The 27,171-nt window shown below is 38.4% G+C and overlaps 2 protein-coding genes and 1 long non-coding RNA gene across 3 annotated transcripts; 2 read left to right on the top strand and 1 right to left on the bottom strand.

Annotated features, from left to right (window-relative positions):
- Positions 1-4,167: 4,167 nt before the first annotated feature.
- Positions 4,168-5,058, bottom strand: LOC108666799. Its single transcript, XR_001930518.1, has 3 exons — positions 4,894-5,058; positions 4,630-4,756; positions 4,168-4,260 (listed from the first exon to the last, which is right to left on the bottom strand). It is a non-coding gene; the product is annotated as an uncharacterized LOC108666799 (long non-coding RNA).
- A 5,725-nt stretch (positions 5,059-10,783) lies between these two features.
- LOC108666801 lies at positions 10,784-14,367 on the top strand. Its single transcript, XM_018153731.2, has 3 exons — positions 10,784-11,779; positions 12,015-12,097; positions 12,395-14,367. Exons 1-3 carry the CDS (start codon positions 10,975-10,977, stop codon positions 14,078-14,080), a joined length of 2,574 nt encoding a protein of 857 aa, XP_018009220.1. The 5' UTR covers positions 10,784-10,974; the 3' UTR covers positions 14,081-14,367.
- A 5,895-nt stretch (positions 14,368-20,262) lies between these two features.
- Positions 20,263-27,022, top strand: LOC108666800 (putative glycine-rich cell wall structural protein 1). Its single transcript, XM_018153730.2, has 5 exons — positions 20,263-20,328; positions 24,636-24,740; positions 24,956-25,163; positions 25,578-25,683; positions 26,317-27,022. Exons 2-5 carry the CDS (start codon positions 24,636-24,638, stop codon positions 26,453-26,455), a joined length of 558 nt encoding a protein of 185 aa, XP_018009219.1. The 5' UTR covers positions 20,263-20,328; the 3' UTR covers positions 26,456-27,022.
- The last annotated feature ends 149 nt before the right edge of the window (positions 27,023-27,171 follow it).

The following is a 27,171-nucleotide window of genomic DNA, read 5'->3' as shown; positions in this document are numbered from 1 at the left end:
TTTTTGTACCCTGCAAATTTCGAACCTAAAACTGACAGGTTTCGAACCTAAAAAGTGACAGGTTTCGACCCTTACGGGCTTTATTCCCCAGAATCTTAGGTTTCGACCCTAAAAAGTTCCAGGTTTCGACCCTATTCCCCAGAAAAAGTGACAGGTTTATATATATAGAAATTATCTTTCCCAAGAAAAAAACGAACCTATTTTAAGAAAATTCCACAATTTTAAAGATAGAAACCTAAGATAATAAAGATAAACTACTAAAAGCATCAAGGTTAGGTCCAGTTAGGTTTGGTTCCATTATCTTTAAAAAAGCTTATTAGTGAAACTTGACCTAACTGGACCTATAAAATTACTTGTAATTGCAACATTACTTATAATTGCAACATTACTTGTAATTGCAACATTACTTGTGATTGTAACATTACTTGTAATTGCGACATTACTTGTAATTGCAACATTACTTGTAATTGCAACATTACTTGTAATTGCAACATTGCATTTAATTGCAAAATTACTTGTAATTGCAATGGTCGTTGTCGATGCTGCACACTTGGATGAAGTCTTCTGGCTTCCTCGCCGTCTTCTCGATCACGTCCTGGTCGGGGGCGTAGCGTGCCCTGAGGTCCGACAAGTGGTTCGATCGGCTTTCGCTTATTTGGTATTTTAGTACCTCTGCGGACATCTCCTCTGCTGTCCCTTCCAGCCACATTCCTGAAATATCTGAAAGGCCAAATACACATTTATGGAAAGAATTGAAAAGCCACATAATTTTTGCAACATCTACAACATTAGGATTTTTTCTAAACTTTTTTCCCTAATTCCGTACTGTGTTTTCAAATTTTCAAGTTCATTTGAGTTTGAAAAGAAATAATGCAATTCACTCACCCACAGGGGTGTATGTTCCTGAAGCACAAGAAAGCTTCACTTCAGTTGAACTGATGTAGGTCTCTTTGTAAACTGTGCATAATAACAAATCAAGATTCAGTGACAAGTTGTATTGAGCCAAAAATGTCCCGAAAGTATTTTACAAATTTCATGTCAATAAGCTGTGGTTTCGACAATAAACTTCAAATCCATAATAAACCAGCAAATTTTGATCGGTTTAATAAGATACTGCCAGTTTAGGTGAAGAATCTTGACTCGATGAAAGGATATAACACATTAGGAATAATGTGCCATGCGGTTGAAAGTGCTTTGTAGGCATGAACTCGTGACCTCAAATTATTAGTGTCTAGCGCGATTTTACAGACGGGCTTTTAAGTTAATAACAAGCTAAGTTTGATGTGTTCCACCTACCGGTCGAAGTCGCAAAAACTCAAGACAATTAATGAAAACGGTAAAGCAACATTAATGGAAATTGCAACATTATTTGTAATTAATCAATTTGAAAAAAAAAATTTCGGCTACTACTAATGGTTATTCAAAGCATAATTTCCTATGACAAATCGTAAATTCCTCTAGAAATCCTACAAAATTTCTCTTGAAAAATGTATACGGAAATCGGATATAGTTAATAGCTATCCTAACAAATTGAAATTCAAACAGGCTACCAACCTATATTGAGGCCAGTGTAGCTTCCTAGAAAGTCCTCATAAACTTCATTTCCACAGAATAGGTTGAGACGAATGGTGACAGCCTTTGCATTCCACCGCTCTAATAAATGCAAAGGGAAAAAGAGAGACTGGTTTTGTTTTTATTTTTGTGAAAAAATTGCAATTTAATTCCAGAGCATGAGTTTACCTGAGGATATTTGGCCTATCAGCATGCAGACACAAATTTTTCCATGATACTTTCATTGACATTCAGTAAAATTAAAACGACCGAAACACAAATAATGTAAAGCTGTTATAATTTTGAAGGAGTGTATCTATATCAAAATCGCAAGTAAACAAATCTACACCAGCAAGTGGACAGAATGTATAATCACCAATGAATTTGACTCCACAAACTGATTCTTCAAGTTCATCATGTGGCCCTTAATGCCTTCGGCTCCAATCTTCATTGGACATATTAAATAGAATTATGAAATGCAAAGACCATTGAGGAACAACTCACCAATTTGCGGACAAAAACGTATATCCCCAACCTCTTTGACCAGTTCGCTGGTGACGTAACTTTTAGTGCCATTGTCAGTGGCAAATATGGAGATGTTCAGGGACTCGTGCCTCATTTGATACTGGTAGATGAAGCTGCACTTCAACCGCATCAACGCATCGTCTATGTGCATGAGCGCAGACTCGTCTGAAGATTAATTCAAATTATTGGCAGACGTCAATGCCAAAGAAATACGAATATTATAAAATTTGAACTCCTTTTCTCATTTAAACAAGAAAACTGTTTTTGGAGTCCCGTATCGTGTTTAAACGTTTGTAGCAATTACACATATCGAGATATGTGATCTATTTTGAAGTTTAAGAAATACCCGTTATTTCGACGTTCCTCTTCTTCCTTTGCTCGGCGTTCGCTGCATCTTTGCTAGCAGTAAACCAGGGCAGGTTGCCATAGGGCAAGGCAGAGATGTCAGGCTCAGCCTCCTTCATCAACATTTTAGTATTAATTTCACGTGTAGTTATCGTATAATTCAACTCTACACTCATGTCCCGTACTTCAGAAGTAAATTGATGGAGATAGAAGAGAATGAGTCAAGCATTAGCGAACAATTATTTGAATGCTTGCTTTGCACCAGATCTCTTCATTTGCGGTGCAATGAATTTATTATGTTCACGATGAAAATGAGTTCATGAATCTGGAACAGTTTCCTTTCCGTATATGAACTTATTTAACAATTTTTAAGTTGAACAGTTTTTAGAAAGCACGTACCAGCGGAAGAACTGCACGTCTTCTACTTCGAACGGGTGACGCGGAACTTTCTTTTGTAGTCGAGTTTGTGTCGCCGGTTGTTGCGTATTCAGTAGAAGAAGAAGTGCTTGCTGCAGTAGAAATCGAGATTTTGACTTGAATTCATTTGAACAATACAACAGTTCTTGTAACTTGGGAAATTGTAATTTAGTATCGAATTTATTAACTGTTGCAATATTAGCAATACAATAGGCATAATTCAGAATAATTGTCAAATTAGCAAGATATCTAACTTTACCTGCGGGCTCGGCCTTTGAACTCTGCGTTTGCGAGATGAGAGTCGTTGATGGAGATGCTTGCGATGTCGAGAACGAGGTTGTGGAGCTGTCATTGTTAGTATTGTTGATCAAGTCGTTGTCATCGAAAGTTTTTGGTTGTGAGTCGCAATTTTCTACGCATACATCTGTAAATCAATTCGCAAAATACAGTTAATTTAACATACGGTAAGAGCTTTCTCCGTCTACTGTAATAGCATTCTGATCCTTACACCAATCAACACCCGCACAGTTATATTTATATTCGTATGTTTAAGTGAATGAAGAAGAAAATCTACACATTTAGTTGAGTTATGTATTAAGAAGTCGTCGGAGTGAAAATTTCAATTAAATTTACCCTTATATGAAGAGTTTACATTCCCACATCAACATTCTCACCATCTGCCAGTGGATCGTCGCTGACATTTTTAAGGTCGGCACATTCTGAAAGCAAATTCATGATATAAATAAATCAATTAACTTTTTAACTAATTGAAGGTTTCCATGAATTCAAAATAAAATGCACATAAATCAACAAGAGTTTTTCAGTGATTTTTTAATTAATTGAGGTGTGTAACAATTACGAATTAAAAGAAATTTTGGAAAAATCATAAAGTCAATTTCTATTGAGACAAATTAAGATTATCATTTTTTTGCTTCGATAATGCTTGATGATAAAGTCACATCAGAATTTCCATCAAAATATGCAAATTGAGTATTCCATTGATGTTATTTATAAAGTTAAGCAATTTACCGCTACTTAAGTTACTGTTGCATTAAATGCTGATAGTATTTATTCAAATCTTGCAGTATAATAAAAGAATATGTTGTGAGGCAGAAGAAATTTGCGAGTAAGAAAACAAGCGTAAGGTAATTATTCTTATCGTTGTGCACGAAATTAAGATGTATTCTTTTATATATTACCTTTCGGGTGCTATAGGAATGGATTTTTCAGTTCATTGAGTGAATAATTGGGTGAGCATGATCAATATTATTTTCAAAATCTTTCACCAGCCACAGTGTTCTGTTCCTGGACTTCGATGAAGGCGTCGTAGACTTAGTCGTTCCTGAGCGCATCTTCGTTGTTGATGGGGTTCAGGCTGCATAAAGTCACCGCTGGAAACTGGGCCGGGCGCTCCGTTTGTAGCTGAGATTACAAAGTTAATTTTGGCGAGCAGTAGCAAATCCTGGTATCCCACTGCCCCCTAACAAAATTGGGATTTTATTTTAGCCCGACTCTGCACCAGGTTCTGACCATCGGGGAGCACGCAAGTCAGCCGCTCTTTCTCCGCTTCGGCCGAACTCGAAGTGCAGATTTTAGGCAGCTAGCAAACTCGACTTGACTTTGACTCAGACACCCCTTGAAACTACTCCTGTAACTTTTACAATAGTAATTCCTAAGGACGTGCTTTATTATAGAATGATAGCGCCTCACCACAATCAGCGCAACATTGTGCCACTGGATGCAACAGATTTGTAAAACGTTCCTGAGGTATAGTTATTCTGATCGTCCCACCTGAACCGCCACAGCTTTGGGGTACTTGATGTACTCATTGTAGACGTCGTAGCACTGCATGAGGCCGTACACCGAGCATAGAATAAAGAACGACAACCACACCAGCCGACGCAACCAATGACGGGCACTGAAACAACGTACCTACTGTTACACTCGTCACATATTCCGAGAATGTATGGGTCGATTGACCTTGGTCGAAAGCTATCAGTCAATCTGTGGTCTTTTTATGAAATTCATATAATACACTGAAATGCTTCCAGTCACCCGCATGTCTGTGCGATGCCATCCAAAGTGACAGTTTCCAGGAACTCTTTGGTGCGGGTCTTCACCCTCGTCCAGCGGTTCTCTAGCTCGACCGGCGCGTCGAAGTCCGACGGCGGTTGTTCCCATGAATCTTCGTCGCTGATCGAGAGGGATTATGGCCCCATTTTTCAGAATGGCTCTCAGAAAATAATGTTTCATTAATACTCGTAGATTATTCCAGAGCAAAAGATAATAAATAGATAATTTATAATAACATTAGGTGGTTTAAAATGACACAAATTTCAATAGCAGCCCATTACCCCACGCAACTCAGTGTTGCCTGACACTCAGCGTTAGCTGATACCCAATATTACCTGAGACGCAGTAGCATCCAAGACATCGCGTAACCTAATACATAGTTTGCCTGCATCACAGTTTTACCCGTTATTCAGTGTTACCAGAGAGCTGGTATTATCAGTGACCGAGAGCTGCTCGGGACACAGTTATTACTCGCAGCCCAGTGCTACTCGCGACCCAGTGTGACCTGAGATCCATTGTTATTAGAGACCCATTTCTGCCCACAACCCTAAAGCTACTCTGCAGCTCATTTGGCATGCAGCCTAACGCCATTTGTATCCCATTGCAGTCGCAGTGCCTATATTACGATTATCAAAAAACAGTCACTTTTCCTTCAAAACATTGCCCCGAACAAATTTTTCCACGCAAATAATTTATAAATTCAAGTCAATTATTAATTACAATCAGCAAATGATCTTGATTGAGCTTTTTGAATGAAACTTCAACCCCATGTTCGAGCTACTTTTTTACACAAAAAGAATTTATGAAATCGATTCAATTATTAATTACGACGATTGAATGATCTTGATTGATCTTTGTGAATGAAACTTCAACCGCATGTTCGAGCTAATAAACTTTACCTCTTCTGTTGTAACGAAGTTTGGAAGCGGTCTCTAATGGTATATTTTCACGAATTGGCATGTATGTTTTTCAGTTATTATAGCATTATTAATTATTACTTTCCTTTAATATTTCCAAGGTCTAGAACTGAACCAGGTTGAATTTTATTTTGCAAATGCTGTTCTGCAAGAACACATAACACGCATAAAGCGCATAATGAGCCAATATACTCTGAATGTTATAACTCTTTCTGCTAATGAAAACCATGAGACAGAAAGTCACGATCATACAAAAATGTTATAGTCACCTTCCTCTAAATGTGTGAATATATTCGTCTTTTACACTGCGGGTCGGTTGCCACAAACGATGAAGAAATTTAAAACGACGACGTAGGCGACATCTGTTAAAGTGGAATAATTGGAACTTTTCCGTGATTATATTTTCGTTACTAAACACGACTTTATTTTTATCACTATACACGACTTTGATTTATAACTGCAAATCATCGACAGTGGAGCTCGCAAAGACAATAATAGCTGCAGTGCCTCACAGAATTGTGATATCATTTAGCTCTGCACGAACCACGCTGATATTTTGTATTCATACGAACAGATAAGTGCATTGGATATAAATCAATACTTTACAGACAAAAGTACTGACAAAAAGTCTTATTCAATTGTTTTATCATTCCATGAATTTAGCTGTACTCGTTGAATCCAAGTGGATGCATAAATAAAGCTGACTTAAATTATTTTCAAGGTGAAGTGTATATACAGAAGTAATAAAAAAAACTTCCCCAATCAGAACACGACTCCAATTCCCCAATCAATGCTGCTTTCGTGAAAAGATTTAATATGCATTGGAAAACTTGCTGATGGCGACACGCCATCAGTAGGTTTTCACAGACGTCTCACTGACCTACACCATATGAAATACTGGCTATCGAATGTAAATCGACGCATAAATAGGCCGCGGTTAAATTAAATTTGAATTTTTATTGATGAAAATCACAGGCTTCATTGTTAGTTCAAGAATCTGTTCCTAGAGAATGAGTGAATTACTCCGAATGTTAAAAGAAAATGTATCCGATTTTTCCGTCTATTGAATTTGCTATATTTTCTATATAAAATAAATAATGACGAGGAAAACGTGATTGAAATATTTACATTGTGGAGTTGAAGAGCCAAAAAGTAATTCTGCAATCTATTACACTTATAATCAAGTTTCCTTGACAGCTTAGATCGCAACGAAAAATAGCCAGAAAATTCACCATTTCTTTATAATTGGGAAAACTTTTAAAACCTATAAAACAAGAATGATCAATTAGTAAACAAAATTTCACATTGAAAATATTAAAAATTGAACAGACAGGCATATGTATTCATAATTTCAATGTCATAGGAGCTGAAGGCGGCAGTTAACATATGTAGGTTTCTGTTTAAAAATATTCAGGGATTCTTCAATTCGCAGGTCAGGAAGACAGGTTGTGGAAGTTAAATTTCGGAAATCACTATCGAACACCGGGACGTTTCACTGCACTCACCCCAGCTGTATCCATGATACATGGCCCATTTCTTGTCCTTTGAGCTCCTCACGAAGTGAACTTCTGCCTCCAAGGTCGGCGACCCTGGCGAACTCATCGTGAATTTGTGTCTTCAAGAGTATGGGCAATGAAAAATAGGCTGTAATTATACTATTTACCAAGGAATAAATACTTAATATTTCCTCCAGAATTCATGGAAAAAATACATCGACAATTGTGCAGTCACAGAGCCCATGCCGAGATTTTTTTAATTATTTCCAAGTTAAATTTGATTTCAACTTATTTAAAGAAACATCAGTTTAGTCCCCTACGCTTAGAGGATTTAATTTCATTTATTTATGAAGGACTTGAAGATGTTCTAAAAAGTGGTGGCGGCATAGACAAAAATTTTTTTGGAAGGTTTTATTTGGTTCGTATTTTTATACGATTTTTTATTAACAGCAGAAAAACGAATGAACAAACAAATATCCTGCAACTAAAGTTCGTTAAATATAATTTGACCAAGATTCGCTAAATCATAGAGCAACAATCTAACGTAATCCCTTTTTCATGTGGGATTTAGTATATCATTTTATTATTATTATTATTATTATTATTATTATTATTATTATTATTATTATTATTATATATTATTTGACCAAGATTCGCTAAATCATAGAGCAACAGTTCTAACGTAATCCCTTTTCAATGTGGGATTTAGTAAATCATTTTATTATTATTATTACCTTACCACACTTCTATTTAACTTCACTTCTTGTTCTCTAATCTTATAATCGATATTTAACACATTTCTACCTGTCCAATCGATCTGAATTTTTACACACTTTCGTGAAGTCGGAGACAAAGCATGAATCAGTTGACAAAATAAAAAAATTAAAAAATTGCATATAAAAATTGAACAATAAATTAATTGTACATATATAACATCGGAGACACCGGCCTCTTTAGCAGTGTCGTCATTAAAAAATGCTTTTTAAGCGTCAATTATTATCATATCCAGTAGACAGCTTATATCACATGGCTGTAGCTGCACGTGCCCTGATGCACCCTCCGAAGTGAAGAACCTAGACACACAGCGGCCTGATTAGAACTGCAGGGGCGTGGCTTTGTTCTTGACCGGTCTCTTGACGACAGCTCACGTACTTTTAACATGCAGTTTCATAAAACCGTTGTCTGTAAATTCTCGTATCTTGTACGTGCAGTAACTACTATACAATTACCTTGTTTATAAGAGAAGCGCGCACTGGAGCCAAAATGCTTTCGAAAATATTCTCGTTCTCCATTTTGGTTGTTCACAATTCTTGATCTGCGCGCCATTTAATAAATTTCTCAGCAATGACATTGATTATTAATCTGTGTCGAGGAAAGTCGCTAAGGCTATGGAAACGCCACCATTTTCAATCGTTTATGGGAACAACATCGTCATTGTATTGACATTTACGGAACCGTCCAATTAAATTATTCGTCTCAAACATGCTCACGGTGTATTTCGATCTGAAATTTTACACATTTGCGTGATGTCGGAGACAATGCATGAATCAGTTGACAAAATAAAAAAAATTAAAAAAAATTGCATATAAAAATTTAACAATAAATCAATTGTACATATATAACATCGGAAACACCGGCCTCTTTAGCAGTGTTGTCATTAAAAAATGCTTTTTAAACGCATATTATTATCATATCCAGTAGACAGCTTATATCACAGGGCTGTAGCTGCACGTGCCCTGATGCACCCTCCAAAGTGAAGAACCTAGACACACAGCAGCCTGATTAGAACTGCATGGGCGTGCCAGTGTTCATGGCCGGTCGCTTGACGACAGCTCTCGTACTTTTAACATGAAGTTTCATAAAACCGGTGTCTGTAAATTCTCGTATCTTGTACGTGCAGTAACTACTATACAATTACCTTGTAGATAAGAGAAGCGCGCACTGGAGCCAAAATGCTTTCGAAAATATTCTCGTTCTCCATTTTGGTTGTTCACAATTCTTGATCTGCCCGTCATTTAATAAATTTCTCAGCAATGACATTGATTATTAATCTGTGTCGAGGAAAGTCGCTAAGGCTATGGAAAAGCCACCATTTTCAATCGTTATTGTATTGACATTTAATTATTAATTTAATTTAATTAGACAACCGTCTAATTAAATTATTCGTCTCAAACATGCTCACGGTGTATGACCTCAACTGTCAGGAAAACAAATAAGGATGCAAAAGACACATGTATCGCTATACTACATACTGCATATATACATACTGCAAGCTATAACGAACTGTTTGAGAATTGCGCAACTATATTTATATTTACTATATGCTTGTCAAAGTTTGTCTGCGGGTTTGATTGTTTAAACTTTAAAAGCCTGGCGTATACATAATATATAGGGGCTATTAGAGCGTGTATCTACTATACAAAGCATACTGGGATATTGTTTGTAACCTGAAATCCACTGGTAGAATGGGAAAAGATTGGGGGAAAGCGAAGAAAATAATGCATGAATAATTTAATTTTTATTCTGATATTGGTAATTAAATAAAACAAATAAAAAATACTTTTAAAAACCACATTTTCTTAACGGAAAAAAAAGAAAAACATTTACTCTTACATAACATTTAAGTTATGTAAAATGTTATGTAATGTTATGTAAGAGTGAATGTTTTTCTTTTTTGTCCGTTAAGAAAACGTGGTTTTTAAAAGCATTTTTTATTTGTTTTATTTCACTATTTTTAGTTTTATAAAAACCATAAAAAAGTGGTTTTTAAAAATATTTTTTTATATTAATTTATTTTCTACTTTTTAGTTAGTAATTGTAGCAATTCACATCAATTTCCAGGGTTGGCAAGTGTGGATGTTCGAGAAAAAACTCAATTCCAAACAGTGAATTTTTATTGTTTTTTACTTTTTAAATAAAAAAAAAATTTTAATTATTATTTCTGATTATCAAATCTTGAATTGTAAGGCATCATAAACATGCATGCCAAATTTCAACTTACTAGGATGTTAAGAAGTGCTCTAAATTAAGGTTTGAATTTTTGATGACAGACAGACACGAAACGAAGTCAAGAAAAACGTGGTAAAATGTAATCAAAAAGACGCAAAATATTCTCTTTTTTTGTATTTTTGAGCGAGAGTAAAATGGGAGACCTTTGTTCTATATGAAATTTTAGTTTGAAGGGGTCATTTTAACTATTATATTATTAGTTTATTATCATTAACAAGATTATGGATTACTGGAATGACGGGATTTGGAATAGAAGGATTCCAAAGTTGAAGGAATCCTCAAGCCCGAGCAACGCCGTACTAACTTGCGAATCTAACTTACCACTGGGCCGCAGATTTTGTTGCAATTTATTCGCCGTCAAACACAGCGCCTTGTATTTTTCGAATGTGTGTCTTGCAGTATCAGTACTCAGTACGCTTAAATGGTTTTCCTCTTTCCTGCAACAGCTTCGTTGATTAGTGAGAAGAAGTACTTCGATTACTTTATTCCATGATGGACTAGTCTACGTAACACGTCTCCTATTACCGGAAGATAATTGTGTTGATTGAAGGTGAATAACTAATGCTAGTGTCGGTAATGATTAATAAAGTGAACAGATGAATTGTACATAAGGCCGCAAAAGTAATTGGTCACTCCCTTCGATGTCTGATATAAGTCTACCTTCTCGCGTTATGTGTTCCACAAGCAAACTTGATCTCGATTCATCGTTTCATTATAATCCCTATGTGGGCACGTCGGACGATTCATTTCTTCTCCCTCCGCCTACGAGTTTGAAGAGTGAATACCTGTGGGAAAACTACCCCTATGTGCTTGGTAAATCAGATTGGCAAGCTCTGAGTATAACCCCATCCGTGGAAAGACGCAAACACTGCGCCAATGGTAGGATGGACGAAGCTCATGAGGATTCGTCTGCGGCCCACAGAGAAGGTGGAGGAAATTGTCCGATTGTAGAAACTGCTGGAAGGCGGAGAAATTTAGACGACTACGCCAGAGAAGTTGGAAATTTAAACAGACCCTATGTCATGAGAGATTCTAATGAAATCTCGCGCGACTTCAGGAAAAGGCTGGGCTGCCTTAGTGATCAGGAGCCTGAAGACAATCTACGCAAATTTGCTCAGTTTAATCAGCTGCTATCAAAGGTCTCCGAGTCTGACAGCAGTAACGATGAAGTATTCACGCACAACACGCCAATTTCTAATCGCCGAAGGGGTTCGAAAAAATCAATTACCGAAAAGGTTACTCGTGCTTTGAGGAGGGATGCAAGTAAGGTATGGCATTCCGATAGAGCTAAGGTGAAATCTTACCCAAGATGCGAAAGGCTACTGAGTGCCCCAACTGAATCGTCTCAGCAATCAGCAAAGGCCTTAAATGGGCTGCAAGTTTTGCATCGTACGCGTGACACATCGAGAAAGTGGGAACAAAGAGCGTCTGCCAATACCACAAATGGTGAGCATATAGTGTTAGCCGTCAGCATGATGCTCTCCGAAAAGTCGCTATTAGACTGCTATTTTGTTATAGATGCTAGGCTATTTTAAGGCGTTCTTTATTTTGAATAGCATCGTTAATCGGGCCAATGTGTTATTACAGAGCTGTCCCAATCTTTGATATCAAAATTGAACTGTTGCTATAGTGAATTTTAAGTTTCTTATCAACATGTCAGACCTGTAATGTTTGTGTCTAGGTCTGTCGAGCGTACACAAAAGGCCACGGAGCAAACATCGAAGGCTACTAGACGACAGTGTTCAACCTACGACCGCCCATCTCGTAAGTTTCGTAAACTCTGCTCTCTGTTCTTGTTGTATCCATCCATCTATCCATCTCGATTCTTAACCCTAGTCAAGTGATTCACTCTTAGTCTTAGTGATATTTGATATTCAAATTTATGAACGGTTTTTTATATGTACTGAGGCTAGAACCTTTTCTTTGCTTGGCACACAGTTTATTGTGTAATAATAGCAGGCGCTTATGAAAATTGAAATTTCACTATCAGACGCTTGTTTACTTTGCTCTAACCGTAAAATTGAAAGTTGGAATAGACTAGATTACAATTTCTCATTTCAGGGTGTGGGGATGACTGCACTCCAAGCGGACTTCAGTGAGGATTGCGTTCCCAACCGTGAAAAAATGAAATCAACAAATGGTTCGCGGCAAATGTCTGTCAAGTCTGATACAGCGATGGGCTGCAGAAAAAAAGAACCGAACGTGAAGAAGCGAAATTCGCCGTGTAGACGCACCAATTATGATCTTGACGTCATTCCGTGGACAGCGCGTAAAAAATGGACAAAGTATCCGGTAGAGAAGATGTTGCTGGACGCCAGTCGGCACAAAGACCTCAGAAAGGAGAGTTCAGGGAGTTTCTCACCTAAATTGTTGGAACCTCGAAGTTCAAACTGGGATCAAAGAAACTACAACAGGAGTCGCTATGGCCCCTCACTGCAAGGAAGTGTTCAACCACCAACTGAAGCAACGCACTTCGAAAATGACGTTAGGAATCAATTGAGAGATTTTGAAATCGGGAAGAAAGCTGCTATGACTAGAGAACCTAGAACTAGTTGGGAAACGAGAATAGATTCGGGAGCCCGAAAGACAGGGGAGCCCGTTCCCAAAAGACAGCCTTGTTCGAAAGGGTCCATAGATAAACGGTCGCCTGGTTCATGCACATCCCGGTTTAACAGAAATGCAGCTCGAAGTGAGAACCAAGATAGACATGAGGGAGACGATCAACATATGATTTCGTCCCGTGAAGACTCTCTCAGAATTCACCACGTGCAGCGATCCTCCGCGTGCCGGGAAGAGTGTGATCTCCTATCGGCTTACTTACCCTTGCTATTTTCTCATAAATGCTACTTGGAAAAAGTTGCTGCATTCGATAAATTCAGAGGTTTAACTGCCGGCACCAAAAAAGATTTTAAGGCTGCAAATGTTAAAAATCACGAGCTTATAAATAGTGTGGACGGAAGATATTTCTCGAAATTTAACCACATTGGTGCAACTCATCAACGCAACAAAGAAACGGCAGAAGCGGCTGCCAAAGTTTCCGGTTGCGGGGAGCCGTCTGCCCCTAAACTCCTCTCATTTATATCCGCTAATGAGGACTTGGACGAAACGCCGCTCTGGGACGACAGAGTGGCATCAGCAGCCACGCAAACGGTTATTCGCTCGTCGAATACTGGCTGCCAAGCTATTCCGTTCTCAGTTCTGTCGGTTGGAACACAGTGTGATCTTGCTGATTTTAGAATGGAGATACGGAAAGTAGATAAGGCTTCTCAATGTGGAACGATTGCCGAAAATTCGTGTACAAGGGAATTACAACCTGAAAATGATTGTGGCCTGTTCGACCCTCGCAGCGCCATTCCTCGTGCAGTGCCTGAAAGTGGCGAGTTAACTCAGAGGGGAAAACGGTACTCTCTTACGGGATCTACGAAGGATGACGCTCCGAGAGCGACGATGAAACTTTTCGTAGGGAGCGTTTCTGACAGAGTGAAGAGCTTAGAGGCCACAGTTGGAAGTCCAAAAATTGAAATGGCCTTTAATGCAAGCCATTACACTTTACCAACAGCCATACCAAAAAATTGCAACGACTTTGAAGAAAATCGGTATAGAGATTTCCATACTCGAAGGGAGAAAGAGTCGGAGGTTGATAGCATTGACGAAGTAGACGAGTTGAAAGAACGGCCGCTGTCGAAGAACTCACAAAGAAGGCAACTCAAAGGGAAAAGAAGGCTGAAAGAAGTCGATAGCAATTGAAAATGCGCATGTCTCGGCATTTTTCTCGAAACGATCCAATTCTCGACGTTCTACGTTTAAATTTCAACCTATTAATCAAACAGACAAGCGTTAAAGATTTGAATTGACTGTTTAACGCTAACCTGTTATTTTACTGGACTTGTCGAATAACTTTTTAAGTTGAGACGTGAACGAAATCGATACTTTAATGAATTTTATAGCCTCTATTTACTAATTTGTGAACAATTGTACAAATTGTCTAGACTACTGCTTTATTTGTGGAACAGAGAAAAAAATTGTAGACGGAGTATTTTGATCTTATTTGTCCCAGGTTCTTAACAATGTAGTGTAAAGAGCCAACTCGTCAAATAGTTTCAAAATTCATCAAGACTGAATCGTGTCTGGCCACTGGTCAAGCGATACTACTTGTTTCTGCTGAATTGACACACCAGTTGAATGTGTTGAACATGCAGGGGCGAGCACAGCTTCCGCATATTTTTTGCTACACTTTGTCAACATCAAACCTGTTCCTGACTTGACCGTATGAATGTAGATGGAGGGGGGGGCGCAGCTACAGTAAAAGTTGAGAGGACTTTTAAAAAAATAGACCGCAGAGGCCTAGCGATAAACTTGAAGTCAACACAAACTAAAGCAATTGAGCCGGTATGCAAAAGGATTCAGAATGATCGTACATCCGTAACCATTCGTTTGCAACGAAAGGCTAATTTTTTTGTCTGTACGTCTATAAATCATCACAAATGCCGCTCAATTCTGAGATTCAATTTGAATGCTTCATGTACGCGAGTGCCTTCTCAGTTCAAAACTGAATGCGCCGTTTTATTGATGGGCAAAAACGAAAGCATAAGTTTGAGCATTAAATTTGTAATAACTTTCCCTTCACTGCTTGTTTCCAAACATTGAGGGTTTTTTTTCGACCGCAATACTCTAATACTCTGATCACATTAAATAATTTAGCAATAAATTCTTATCTGCGTCTTCCCGCAACGAAAAGGAAACGAGGAAGGCAAACTTGTGTTCCTGCCATTGTTTTGTTTGCAACTTCCGTGCGAAAAGTCAGCAAAAAGTTCACGTCTGCATGTCGGCCTTGACCGCCTTCAGTCCTTCCTCAGCGTCGGCCGAATCCGCGATCTTGCAGTGGCTCGTCTCCGGTCACGTCCGCCGACGATGGCGTTCACATTTACACGCATTACAGCCCCTGATTTCGATACGTGTCGTACATATACTGTCAAATGTCTGGATATTATTTAAAATAAGACACTTTGAAGGTCATAAATATTTATTTTTGAGAAAGTGCTATGCATGGGTCTTCACTTACACGTCGGAAGTTTTAAGCATCTCAATCTTCAGAATAATTTATCTGAGTTTGATCAAATGAGAAAATTTTATCAGACCCGCAACACGTTCGAACCAGAAACGATAGAAAAATGTATTTGATTCTATCGGAACAAAGTCAGAAAGGAAATAAAAAACATATAATAAAAAATTGAATGCAATCTCGTTAGAATATGAGGGTAATCCCGAATTTTTGAAAATTCGCTGGTTTGGAGGCTTGAGACATGACGAAATTTATGCTTCAAGGATTCGAATTTAAGTTATTATTTATATTTAATAGTTAAATTACGTACTCGAACCAGCCTTAATTCAAATGTATTCGCATGCGACTAAACTAGCTCATGCCGTCAGGAGTTTGTTGGCTTCGATTAACGGATTAATACTAAAGAAGGATTTTCAAATTTTTATATAATGTTTTAACAATTCTCTGTTTATACTCAATTCGCTAAAATGAAAAATCGATAACAAATAGCAATATGTCGACCATTACAAGTGTTTCTAGGAGAAAACGCATGTTGCACAAATGCGATTTACGCTTGGTGCTGTAAAATTTGACCAACGATTAACCATTGCACTTTTATAAAAACGATAGCTATTTATCCGAGGGTCGCGCATAATTGCCCTGTAATCAACCATTGCAGTTAGGCAGCCAATGGAATAATTAATGCGAGTTGTAAAATCGACCAGTGATTAACTATTGCACTTTTACAAACGATAATCTTTTATCCGCGCATCGGGATACTTAATCACTAATTAAGTGAGGGGACCCAGAGACGGAAGCGATGTCGCGCCTCGAACTAATCTCGGCGACGCGACCAAAATTGCGACGGATTTCATTCATGTGAGCGGCGATATAGGGTACGATGAGCTACGTATAGCGAATCCAATGCCTTTCACTGTGATAGCCAGCCTCCGGAAAGTGTCATTCATCCTCTTTGTGTAATTCGGGGACTGTTGAGATGATTTTATACCGCTGCTTCTAATATTGCTTATATAATATGAGTGAGTCAACTTTTACTGCTACGTCGATATTGCAGTTGTAGTCATAACCACTGTGGCAATGTATAATTTTGCTATTTCTAATATTTTTTACTTTTAAAATTTTTCACTAGCATACCTTATATTTTTGATAATGATCTTAATTTTTTTAATATTACTGCCGTTAATGATACTTGTATTCCTTCCTACTGCTACTATTTCTAATGATACTTATACTCGCGAAGGATAATATTAATTTACCATTATTTTTGCAATAATATTACTTCTGCTGCCACTACTACCAGCTATTATTATAACAGCTACATCGTCTAACATCACTACGTCCGCATTTTATTTCGAGTCGAGGTTTCGGAATCCTTAATGGTTCACTAGGTTCTCCCATTAAATCTAAGTCAATCTCAGTCATGAATTTTTTTATTAATCTAAATTATTAATAACCTTACGATTTTAGAAAATGAATTCTTATTTTTTTTTTTTTTTGCTATTAACTAGAAACATCTAGCCACCAGTTCAGGTACTTTGACGTCAAATAAATTTTATCGGAAACGCATGCTAATTTGGAAGTATTCAGATTTAAAGCTTACACTTCAGGTATTTTATTCACCTAGAATCTGACCATGAACAAAGGAATACCTCATTGCGGATACATTACGGAGCTCATATCTATTCACTTGCCTTGATTTACTTATGTAATCACAAAGGCTCATAATAAATGCTAGCGGGAGTCAGCTGAGCCTGTTTAGTTTCAAGGTTAGATCAAGAAAGAACACAATAATTATTCAGCTTGTGTGAATATTGACCCTGAGCATAATGTACAAGTCTTAGGGCGGAACTGTGAACTCAGGAACTTTGTTGTGCGAGTTCCTGTGACGACAGAAAGTTAAACTTAAGTTCCGCTTAGTTCCAAACTGACACGTGCTTTAGTATTTAAGAATTGGGTACAGTAAAATTATTGTGAGTTTAAGTATCGTGAGATTAAGTTAGAAGATTTTGTTTCAACCAGTTTCAGAATCATATTTTAAGGTTTTAAAAATAAATTAGATTAACACGCTAAATAATTTTAAGGTTCATATTCTTTATACAGATTGGCTTAACAACGAACGATATCGGAACTATAATTAAGTGTACCTGACATGCAGGAAGGCCTACGGCAGCGTCCGTCGCCAACGAGCTTCGTGAAATTTAAATTGACATTCAAGCGCGCGTTGCTCCAGCATTGCGAGATGCTTTTAGCCTCTAAATAAATAACAGCCTCTTCCTGTGCTGAGTTTGTGTTTAGTGGAGAACAGAACGCGTAAACACTGAAGAGATCGGCAGCAAAATTTTCGTTCATGTAATAACAGTAACAATTAACGACACATATTTTTCAGCCTACTCATACTAGTTAAGAATGAACTGGAAGATGATAATGATGGGATGATAATACTTGAACTAAATTACAATTCAATTCTATCCATGTTTATGTGAATTATTTGTTTTATGATGTATACGGCTGTTTATTTGCAAAATCACCATCGTCAATGCATGCAAGTGCATTCTCTTATCAGATGAATGCCAGTTAAGGCAAGCTGGTTGTTTAGGTTTACATTGAGAAAAATGTTATTAATTTCGAACAATGGATATGAGATTACAATGAAGCATCACAGTCAGGTAGTGCTAACAAATTTCTTTGCACCAGTAAAACTTTTTATTCAGAATTTGTTTGATACACGGTGCAATATCAAAGCCTTACCGATCTAACCTGCAAAGTAATGCAGCAATATTTAGCTCAACAGAGGCATTACGCATTAGGAAATAAATCCACTATTAATGTTTGACGTATGTCTACTCATCATCATTTATATTTTACTTGCAACAAATTATTCATTATGTCAAGCTTACATCCTCAGTTAAATCTACCACTCGATAGGTAATTTCATTGAACAAAATTAATGTCCTATTTATTTCCCAACAACACTGTTAGAAAAATTACCGTTAACGGTATTACCGGCGTTTCAGTGGCTGGTCAGCACGTGAAAAGAAACACCGTGTCGCCGTTTTTATTCTAATTTAACACTAGAAATCCGTAAAACATCTGATAAAAACGGCGAAACAGTTTATTTTCACGGGGCGACCGGCCACTAGAACGCCAGTGGGACCGTTTTTCACCGTTTTTTCTAACATTGAATATTTTTTCTACTATCGTACGTAAGCAACCTTCATCATGCATGATCCGGGATTATGGTTACCGTCGGCTTTAATATATTATGTAATAGTTCAATAGTAGTAGTAATAGTAAATCCTGTAGTTCAATGTCGCTGAAATTTTTAGGTTCGTTAATCAAGTTCATAACGGTGCGCATCGAAGCTTCACTCACAGGCGTTATTCAGCACATTCACTGCAGTGACCATGCGGTGATCGTGAGCAATGTCTTCTCACTCACTGAATTGTGAGTGTACACTGACTCACTCAATGTCAGTCTAAACTGAAGATTTTCGACTCTTCTCTTAAATTTCTAAATTTAAAACAAATTCTCTGGCAGAATATGTTTATTTTTATTCCTAAACTAAATGATAGTGAGGGATTATGCAGTGCATGGCAAATGATTCTCGTGAACAGACGCAGTTATTGCACTAGGATAAAATAAAATTACTACGATTGTCGGATTTTTTACATTTAGTGAAACCATGATTTCTCTCATAAAATGTAAAGCCTACTTTAGATGATTTTTAACGCTTCGAAAATCAAACTAATTTCATGCCTTGTATTGATTGCACCTTCTTTCCACGCAATGTAAAGTTCGATGGCCTTATTCATGTCAATACAGAAACAGGAACTTTCTCTTTCGCGGTAATATAGAGTACGATTATAATACACAGATGATGAAGCCTTAGCAATTGAGTGCTTTAAATGCTCACGAGCAACGAAGTGCGAATAAAACCATCAACGATGGAGAAAATACCTTCTGCATGCAAGCAACTCAAGGTTACGAATTTCTCCGAACGCAGCGTCATGTTTAGAAATAATTCTTGGTTATAGACTACTTTTCATGTGTAATTATTTCTCGAACCGCTTCTAAGCTGTTGTTTTTACTAACAACGAGTATTATTTTTGTGATGTTTATCGTAACTCGTATGATTGAGCTGAACAGTATTTTAGTTTTGAGAATCTTCGCTGGACGCGATTTCCAAGCGCCCGCAAATTGCTCAAGATCAAGGCCCTCTCGATCGGCACCACAACACGTACTGAGCTCCTCGTCTCAGAACCACAACTTTGAACATTTTTATTGGGAAATAACACTTATTGATATATAAAAAATTAGTTCTCAATGTTTGAAATCGGAAATGTCTATCCCTAACTTAGTAGTATTTTTCTAGCATTTACTTCTTGGTAATCATAGCTCCGCATTCTTCTTGTTTTCTTCTATCATTATATTCACAACCACGTTCTAATTTTAAATCGAGGCAGTAATTTTTACGGTGCTCACTAATACAAGTTTTGCATAAATAATATACCATTTTTGTTTCATTCATCGATACTAATGTTATTGAATTCCTTAAAAAAATTTAAACTACGATCGAATTCTCCTAAATTTTTCTCGAAGGAAAGCATCCGAATTTGCCACTACACCCCTAAAAAAAGTTAGACTTGGTCCCAATGTTGCACATCTTGTCCCGGTGTGGGTCAACAAAATCCAGTTTGGTCCGGCGAAAGGACATATCAATGCCACGTCGGCTCTCCGCTCATGCTGTTGCTTAGAAAGTGTATAGCAATTTGGACAGTCTGACCCATTAATTGTTCCCTATGCTGGCCCTCCAGAGCGTGAAGGTCCTCGATGACTCGCGTCTCGCGTCTGCCTTGCTGTCCAGCAGCCGCGGCGAGTATATAAGGAGCCTCGCTGCTCAGTGCGTTAACATTCTACCTGACGGCTCTCAAAGGTAAGACGTCTCATGTTCTTGCTCCCGTGTTATCACATTTCAAATTTTGATAAAATTGGCTTCCAATTGGTGCTTATTTTTTACAATTATTTTAGTATGAAAGTAAGGCAAACGTAGCTGAAAAAGTACATTGAAGGCTCGCAACGAAAGAATTTAATCTGAAATTTGCAGGAAAGGAAACAATTAGCATTTCGCACGACAAGCGTTGAAACGATTGATTAATTGTTATTGAAAAGTCATTTGTAATAGAACAACTCATGTACAAATATACTTTCTTGTTTTTTTTTCATTTTAGAATAGAAGGAGCGTCAAAGTTTATTATATGTAGCCAAGATTTTAGTCAAAATGAATCGCATAAATGAAAAAATCCAGAAACTAGCTTCGTTTGAATGGTTTCGAATGCGAATTAATAAGGGATTACATCACATAAATATTTTTGAACATTACGTGCCTTGCGCGTCGGACAAGAATGAGTGTCACAGACTCAGAAACTGAAAACCTATACGCGTATTTATGCGGCGACGACAGGTTTCATTTCATAATAAATGTTAAATCGATAATTTAAATCAAAAGATTGGAAATTACCACGTTTTTTGCTCAGTTGAGGACCAGCTGCACGTGATGTAGCTACTGTGATCACTTTCATAGCCCAGGAGTTAGACACCCTAAACTACTAGCAAAAAACTATTCGGTGCCCTGCCTTGACTGACCTCAGGTCATCGAACTCCCTCTTTCTATTTCATCAACACCTAGCAATGTGCAAGGCTTCAAGAAAACAATGAATAAAAAATCGGTGCCATAATTTCAGTTTCTCTTTTTTTTGCCAGGTGAACGGTCAAAACAGGTTTCGACAACAAATCTGTTAACTCTACTCATGTCCCTAATTTAGGAATTCATTATGCAACATTTTCCCTCAAAAAAATCATATATAAGTTCCTTTATCTATCCTTGCTGACAGCCATGTTAATCATAATTTAATTTATCATATTCATAAAACCATAAAATAATATAATCATTATAAATAGAATCATAATATTATGTCCCTAAATCATGAAAACTAGCGAAGCAACCTAGTCTCAAATCATGAGTTTTAGATAACCTACATAGATCATGAATTCGAAAATTCAATGGAATCAAAAATGCATTTACTAATTTACAATACCATTCATCAGATTAGTAGGAAGGGCTTCGTCGAAAGCAGTCCCACTCTAAATACAAAAAGCGTCTATCGAGTTCTCATAGATCTACCTATGACACATCTAAACAATAACTTCAATGTTACATTGCATAGCATCTAACAACTCCTCTTCCTGTTCCCTGGGAGCTTGGCGCCCCTAAGCCAGTTAAGCCCTGCACGCTTTAGTTAGCAACTTCCTGATTTTTCGTTCCTGCTGAGTTATTTTGTTCCGCATTCAGTTGTGGCGACGGGAAAAATTCCGCATGTTCATTTTAACGTTTTAAATTCCTGCATTTGGTAATCAGCGCGGTTTCAAAATTGGATTTTAAGTAATGCAGCCTCTTTCAAATGGTGCTCAAATTGTTCCAGGCCTTCCATTTAATTCGGCATTGAATGCGCTGAAGCTGCAACGCCACATTCGCAGTGACAAGCAACGTGACAAGCAGAAAAAAATCATGAATGATGATCAAATCGCTGGCTCTAGCGTGTGAAAAGTGAACACATGTAACCATATTTTTCATTCGTGAGCGATCGTTAGATTATTTGTGAGTCTCGCGTAACCTTGAACATCAAATACTTAAATTTATCGTGAAGATGTGCATTTGTGCAAGCAGTTTCAGTTGTGTTCGAATCTTGCACATCATATGTTAAATTTTCAATTGAGAGTTATCCAATTTGGACAGACTCAACATTAACTCAAACATTTTTTTTAAACTTCAAAGTACCTTTTTTACGATAAACGTAGCTAAGAATTGCACGCACTGAGACAGAAATTTCTGAAGGCAAATTAATACAACTTACATGTTGAGAGCTAAGCGTTCACACCCTAATGTGTAAAGGACTTATGGAATTTTAATTTACAATCTATAAGACTAAAGTGTAATTTCATCAAACAGTAATGCATTTAGCAGATGGGCCAGAGCCTGGTTAGTGTCCAGGTTTCCTCATTAGGTCGATCCCTCTTCCTTTCACTTATAGGCCAGACGGCAACCCCATTCACTCCTAACCTTGATATACTTTGCCCAAACCTGGAATCTTTCGCTTCGAATTTGTTGCACATTTTAAACACAACTTCAGTTTGGACGCTCGGCAGTTCTTACAATTCATTTTCCTTGTGAATGAAGTATTCAAAATAGTGGGAAGTAGGCGTAGAATGATCTTACCGTAAAACCGAATAAAAGCCCCCAGGCCCCAGCCTCCAGGTTTGTGGAATTTCGTAGCTATTTGGCTCGCTAATTCATTGTTCATCGTATAATTAACTGCATTGCTACTCAGGAATCTGGAAACACGAATGCGCCCCTTAAGTATGACTAGTTCAGTCATTGAAGTAGCGCTGCATTTGTACCTTTTTCACTTGAAGATATTTAAGAGCCAACACATAAGATCTTCTTTAACAACAAGAATGGTTTCGCCTACATTGCCTTTGTTGAAGACGGTGAAAGTGGTCAAATTATCCTGACCTTGATACTGGCACTGTGAGTGCGAATATCGAAGTATGAGAGAGTGTTCGGACTTCAGGTTGTCAGTATCACGTAGGTGAATGTTCTTGTGAATTGCGAAACGTTGGTGTACTTGAAGGAACCTTGTATCGGATTAGGTATATATATAGGCTTCTGGAGTATCATGATATTCTGGGCCCAGAAATATCAGCGTGTGTTCGCTCCTATGAGCATTCTTTTGATAAAACTTCCTTCGGTTTTAACTTTTAAACCGGTGTGTCGCGACTGTTCGGGACACATAGGTAGCGGTTTTGCAGCTAGCTTTTAAATTGCACTTAACTCTGCATTCTACGCAGGTGAAAAATCTTTCTCTTACGAGCATTCACTAATCATCGTTGACGAAACTGTCTGTTATATCTATTTAGCTGAAAGATTCTTTCAGTTAGCATCAAACCTCGGAAGGTTCGATGCATCCTTTACGTCTCATTTGGACATGATCGGTTTATTTACGTCCACAGCTCGAATTGATCAACTAAATTAGCTTTCGATTCGTTTCTCTCGTAAAATGATTACTAGAATTTGAAACAAGAATCAACCCCAGGGGACACGGCTATAAACCAAAAAAAATTGCGCTGCAACTTATCCACGCGACATTTCTTCTCGCTTTGAATTAGACATGTGGAACAGCCTCCCCGATTACATCGTTGGCGCTCAGAGTATGAACGCGTTCAAGAACAGACTAGCTAAAGCTTTGGAAAAATATATATAAAGACTTGAAATGCCTAGCCCCATATCGAACCAGGTGAAAATAAAGTAGCTATTTCAAACTAGTCAGTCTTGAAAAGGTCCGGTCAAATGACACGATTTTAGATCTTTAGTGACAAAGTCACCAAAAGTTCAAGAATCGGCAACAGGCCACATCAGAGCCTACTCTTTAGCGCCGACCTCACTAAGTTATGTAACATACTTGTCCGTTTCGTTGAGCGCACCTCCCTGCATTGATATTGTTAGTTTACGCACCAGGAATGGATGAAGCGCCTTTCACCGTCTTATGTGATCTACACAGACAATTGGATAGTTATACCTAGTAACTACCTTTTATCAGTCCCGTTCAAATTAGGATATTTGACTTAACGCGAATGGATTGCTGTGCGTCGTTAGCGCATCCGCACAACTGGTTCGTCGGGTCTTGAAGCAGCGTCTTGCGCACCTCACCGTTATCGCGTGGCCTTGTCACTTTCACCACACCTCGCTGTGTGAGCGAAGGCCTTGCATGCGGGAAAGACCTCCGTAAGGAGCATATGGCACGCTTGCGTCATTACGGTTAGCACCGCTAACTCTTAGAAGAGACGCAAACTCACGCTAGAAGCATTGAAGGCAGTGATTTCCTATCTCAATACTAAAATAGTTGGTCTCCTGTCGGCACCGAGCCAGAGGCCTCCTGGCATTGAACGAATATTTTCGTTTTTTTTTGTCAAGTGTGCTGCAATATTTAGGGGCAAACCTCCTTTGTTGGGAGTTTATCGAGGTTTTTATGTTAGTGTCGATTTAAAATGTTCCATTGCGATTATCAGAGACTAGAAACTTTCAGTGGGTAATTATGGTCTCGAAAAAATCTAGTTTGAATGCTAAAATGTTATGAATGTCCTACCAGCTACACGCATTAACTATTCGCATATTCCTCATTTCAGATGCGAGCTCTGATTCTGTTGTGCGCTGTGGGCCTGGTTGCCGCCCAACGAGGCTTCTTCCAGGGGCAAAACTTTGGCCGGCAACGAAGGCCCCAGTTTCAAAACGTGAGTTCTTCATGACCAAAAGCCGTCGTATTAAACTTACCTGCTCCGTGCCATTCATGGTGACTCGGCACGTGGCTTCCTAATGGCGGTCTAAAATTCTGACGTTTACATTTTTACGTGTTGAATATGGCTATATTTCACATATACAAGTTCAGTTATCGTATCTACCATTCAGCATTATCCATTGACGACTAATTGAACAAAAATTGTGACAGTCGTTCGGAGGAGGAGGAGGTGGCGGTGGAGCCGTGGACGACAGGAACGGACGCAGTGACTACCACTTCTCGTGGCGCCACGACGGAGGACGCCAGTACACTGGCCAGGGCGCCGCGGGATACTGCCGAGGACTGGGTGGCGGGTGGGCCGCTGTGAGCATCAACTCTCCTAACGAGAACGCCTTCGTTCAGAAAGTTATTCAAGGAGGTGAATATTGTGATTATTCGCTTAAATTTTTAAAGATTCAATGTGTGCTTTGGTTGAATTCTCATAGTTGGGGATCTTGGGTACGGGAAAATGTCCAAAATTCGGAATTCTTTTTAGTTTTTATGGACACTGAAGAATGAAGACCTTTCCTCGGTTTCGTTAATCAATAGGAGAAAGAAGGGGTGATATCTCGAGTAATGGATCCGGAGAATTGATATTTTTGTTCCCTATGATGAACGTGGCCTTACAAGCGAAATTACTAGTTTCGAACGTCACGTGTAGACGCTATGCTCATTAGGATTGATCAATCGGACTTGGATTTGCTTAGGACTTCTTTTACATTTCACTCTTGAAATTGATTATCTTACAAATCTATTGTCAATTATCGATTTAATTTTCCATTTGTGCCTGTAGAGCGCCTAGAATACATCTGGACCGGAGGCGTCGGTGGTGGCGGCGGAGGCTTCAGATGGGCTGATGGTTCCGGCGTCTCGTTCGCTGATTGGTCCCACACTGGAGGGTGAGTGGTAACCGCTATCCGAAACTATACGGAATAATAGTAAACGTCAGATTCCCATGCCTCCATCCTTGGCCGTCAAAATCTTTCGCAGGTGATATCCAGTATGTACTGACTTGTTAACACGAATGAAATGAATGTTAACACCAATGAAACGCAAAAGACCTCTACACTCTTACTTCCAGGTATAAAGTGTATAAGACGACGCTGATCAAACGTGTAATTCGTGTACACATCCCCTAAACCCTGCAGAGGTCGCGTGCAAAAACTGATGAATTTGCTCATTTCGTTAGTTTTCGTCAAGGTCGATTTTCGTAGGCAAGTGGATTACTTGTGTATTCCTCACGATCACTGTAGGGTTGAATTGCGACCTGTACATGTAAGATACACGCGTGAATAAACGACATTTCTATTTCAAATTTGTTACATTGTTACCTACATTCACGCCAAATTACGCACGTATTTTTATAAGCAAATAGTTGTATGTAATTACTCCCCCTCTGCCGGTTAGCCGAGCCAGATTCTAACCCTCGTTGCTAATGCCTCTTTCCAATTCTAGGTTTTTAGTAATTATTTCTTAATATGCTTGATAATTTCTCATTCCTAATGTCTATTGAGCAACTTCCTCGCGTGCAGAGCTCGCCGACCTCAGCCCGACAACCGCGAGGGCAACGAGTTCTGCCTCGCCGTCCTCAATAATTTCTACAGCGACGGCGTCAAGTGGCACGATGTCGCTTGCAGTCACAGGAAGCCAGTCATCTGCGAGCGGGGTTAAACAAACACCATTCGCCCCCTCGTAGATTTTATTTAATCGAAACTCTTCACATTTTCCAATTCAAACCTGAAACTTGCACCTCTCATCGAGAACTCGTTAATACTAATTGGTTAGTCCTTCACGCCCGTGCACATGCAATAATTTTTAGTTAGTGGCTTCATGTGTTCGATGCATCGGTGTCGAACAGTGAGAATCTCGGTTTTGGAAGCGAAAATAAACTTGAAAATTCATAAAGATAATCCTTCGAGTATGATAAATCAAAAATTTTAGACCCGAGAACATGGTGTCGATAGAGGACTGCTCCGCTAGAAACGGATAAACGAATACGAACGCATTTCACTAACACCGCGAACATTGACACGTTCAAACGACCGCTCTTTATGTGATGAAATATTCCTTCAGCGGCGTACTAAGCGAACGCGCCGTAAACGATGTCGCATCTACGCCCGTGATTATGTATAGCAATGCTAGGTTTATGCTGGCACATTGATCGAACTGTTACAAACGTGCTATTTAATAATTATTTTTGTATTTAATTTGGAACTGAATAAACTGTTTCCTACTTGAGGCGAAGTTTTTCCTTTCTAATTCTAAGGCCTTGTTAGAAAATACGACGTAACTCTTCAGCATGGATCCCAAATGACGTGACGGATATATGAGAAAATTGAATCTAATCGTTGTTTGAGGATTTTTTACTTCTTTGGACGAACACCGGG

Source organism: Hyalella azteca, unplaced genomic scaffold, assembly GCF_000764305.2.
Source record: "Hyalella azteca isolate HAZT.00-mixed unplaced genomic scaffold, Hazt_2.0.2 contig7040, whole genome shotgun sequence".
In the NCBI taxonomy this organism is placed as follows: domain Eukaryota; kingdom Metazoa; phylum Arthropoda; class Malacostraca; order Amphipoda; family Hyalellidae; genus Hyalella; species Hyalella azteca.
Note: the sequence above shows the minus strand (reverse complement) of the source record. Positions and strands in the feature narration are given on the sequence as shown.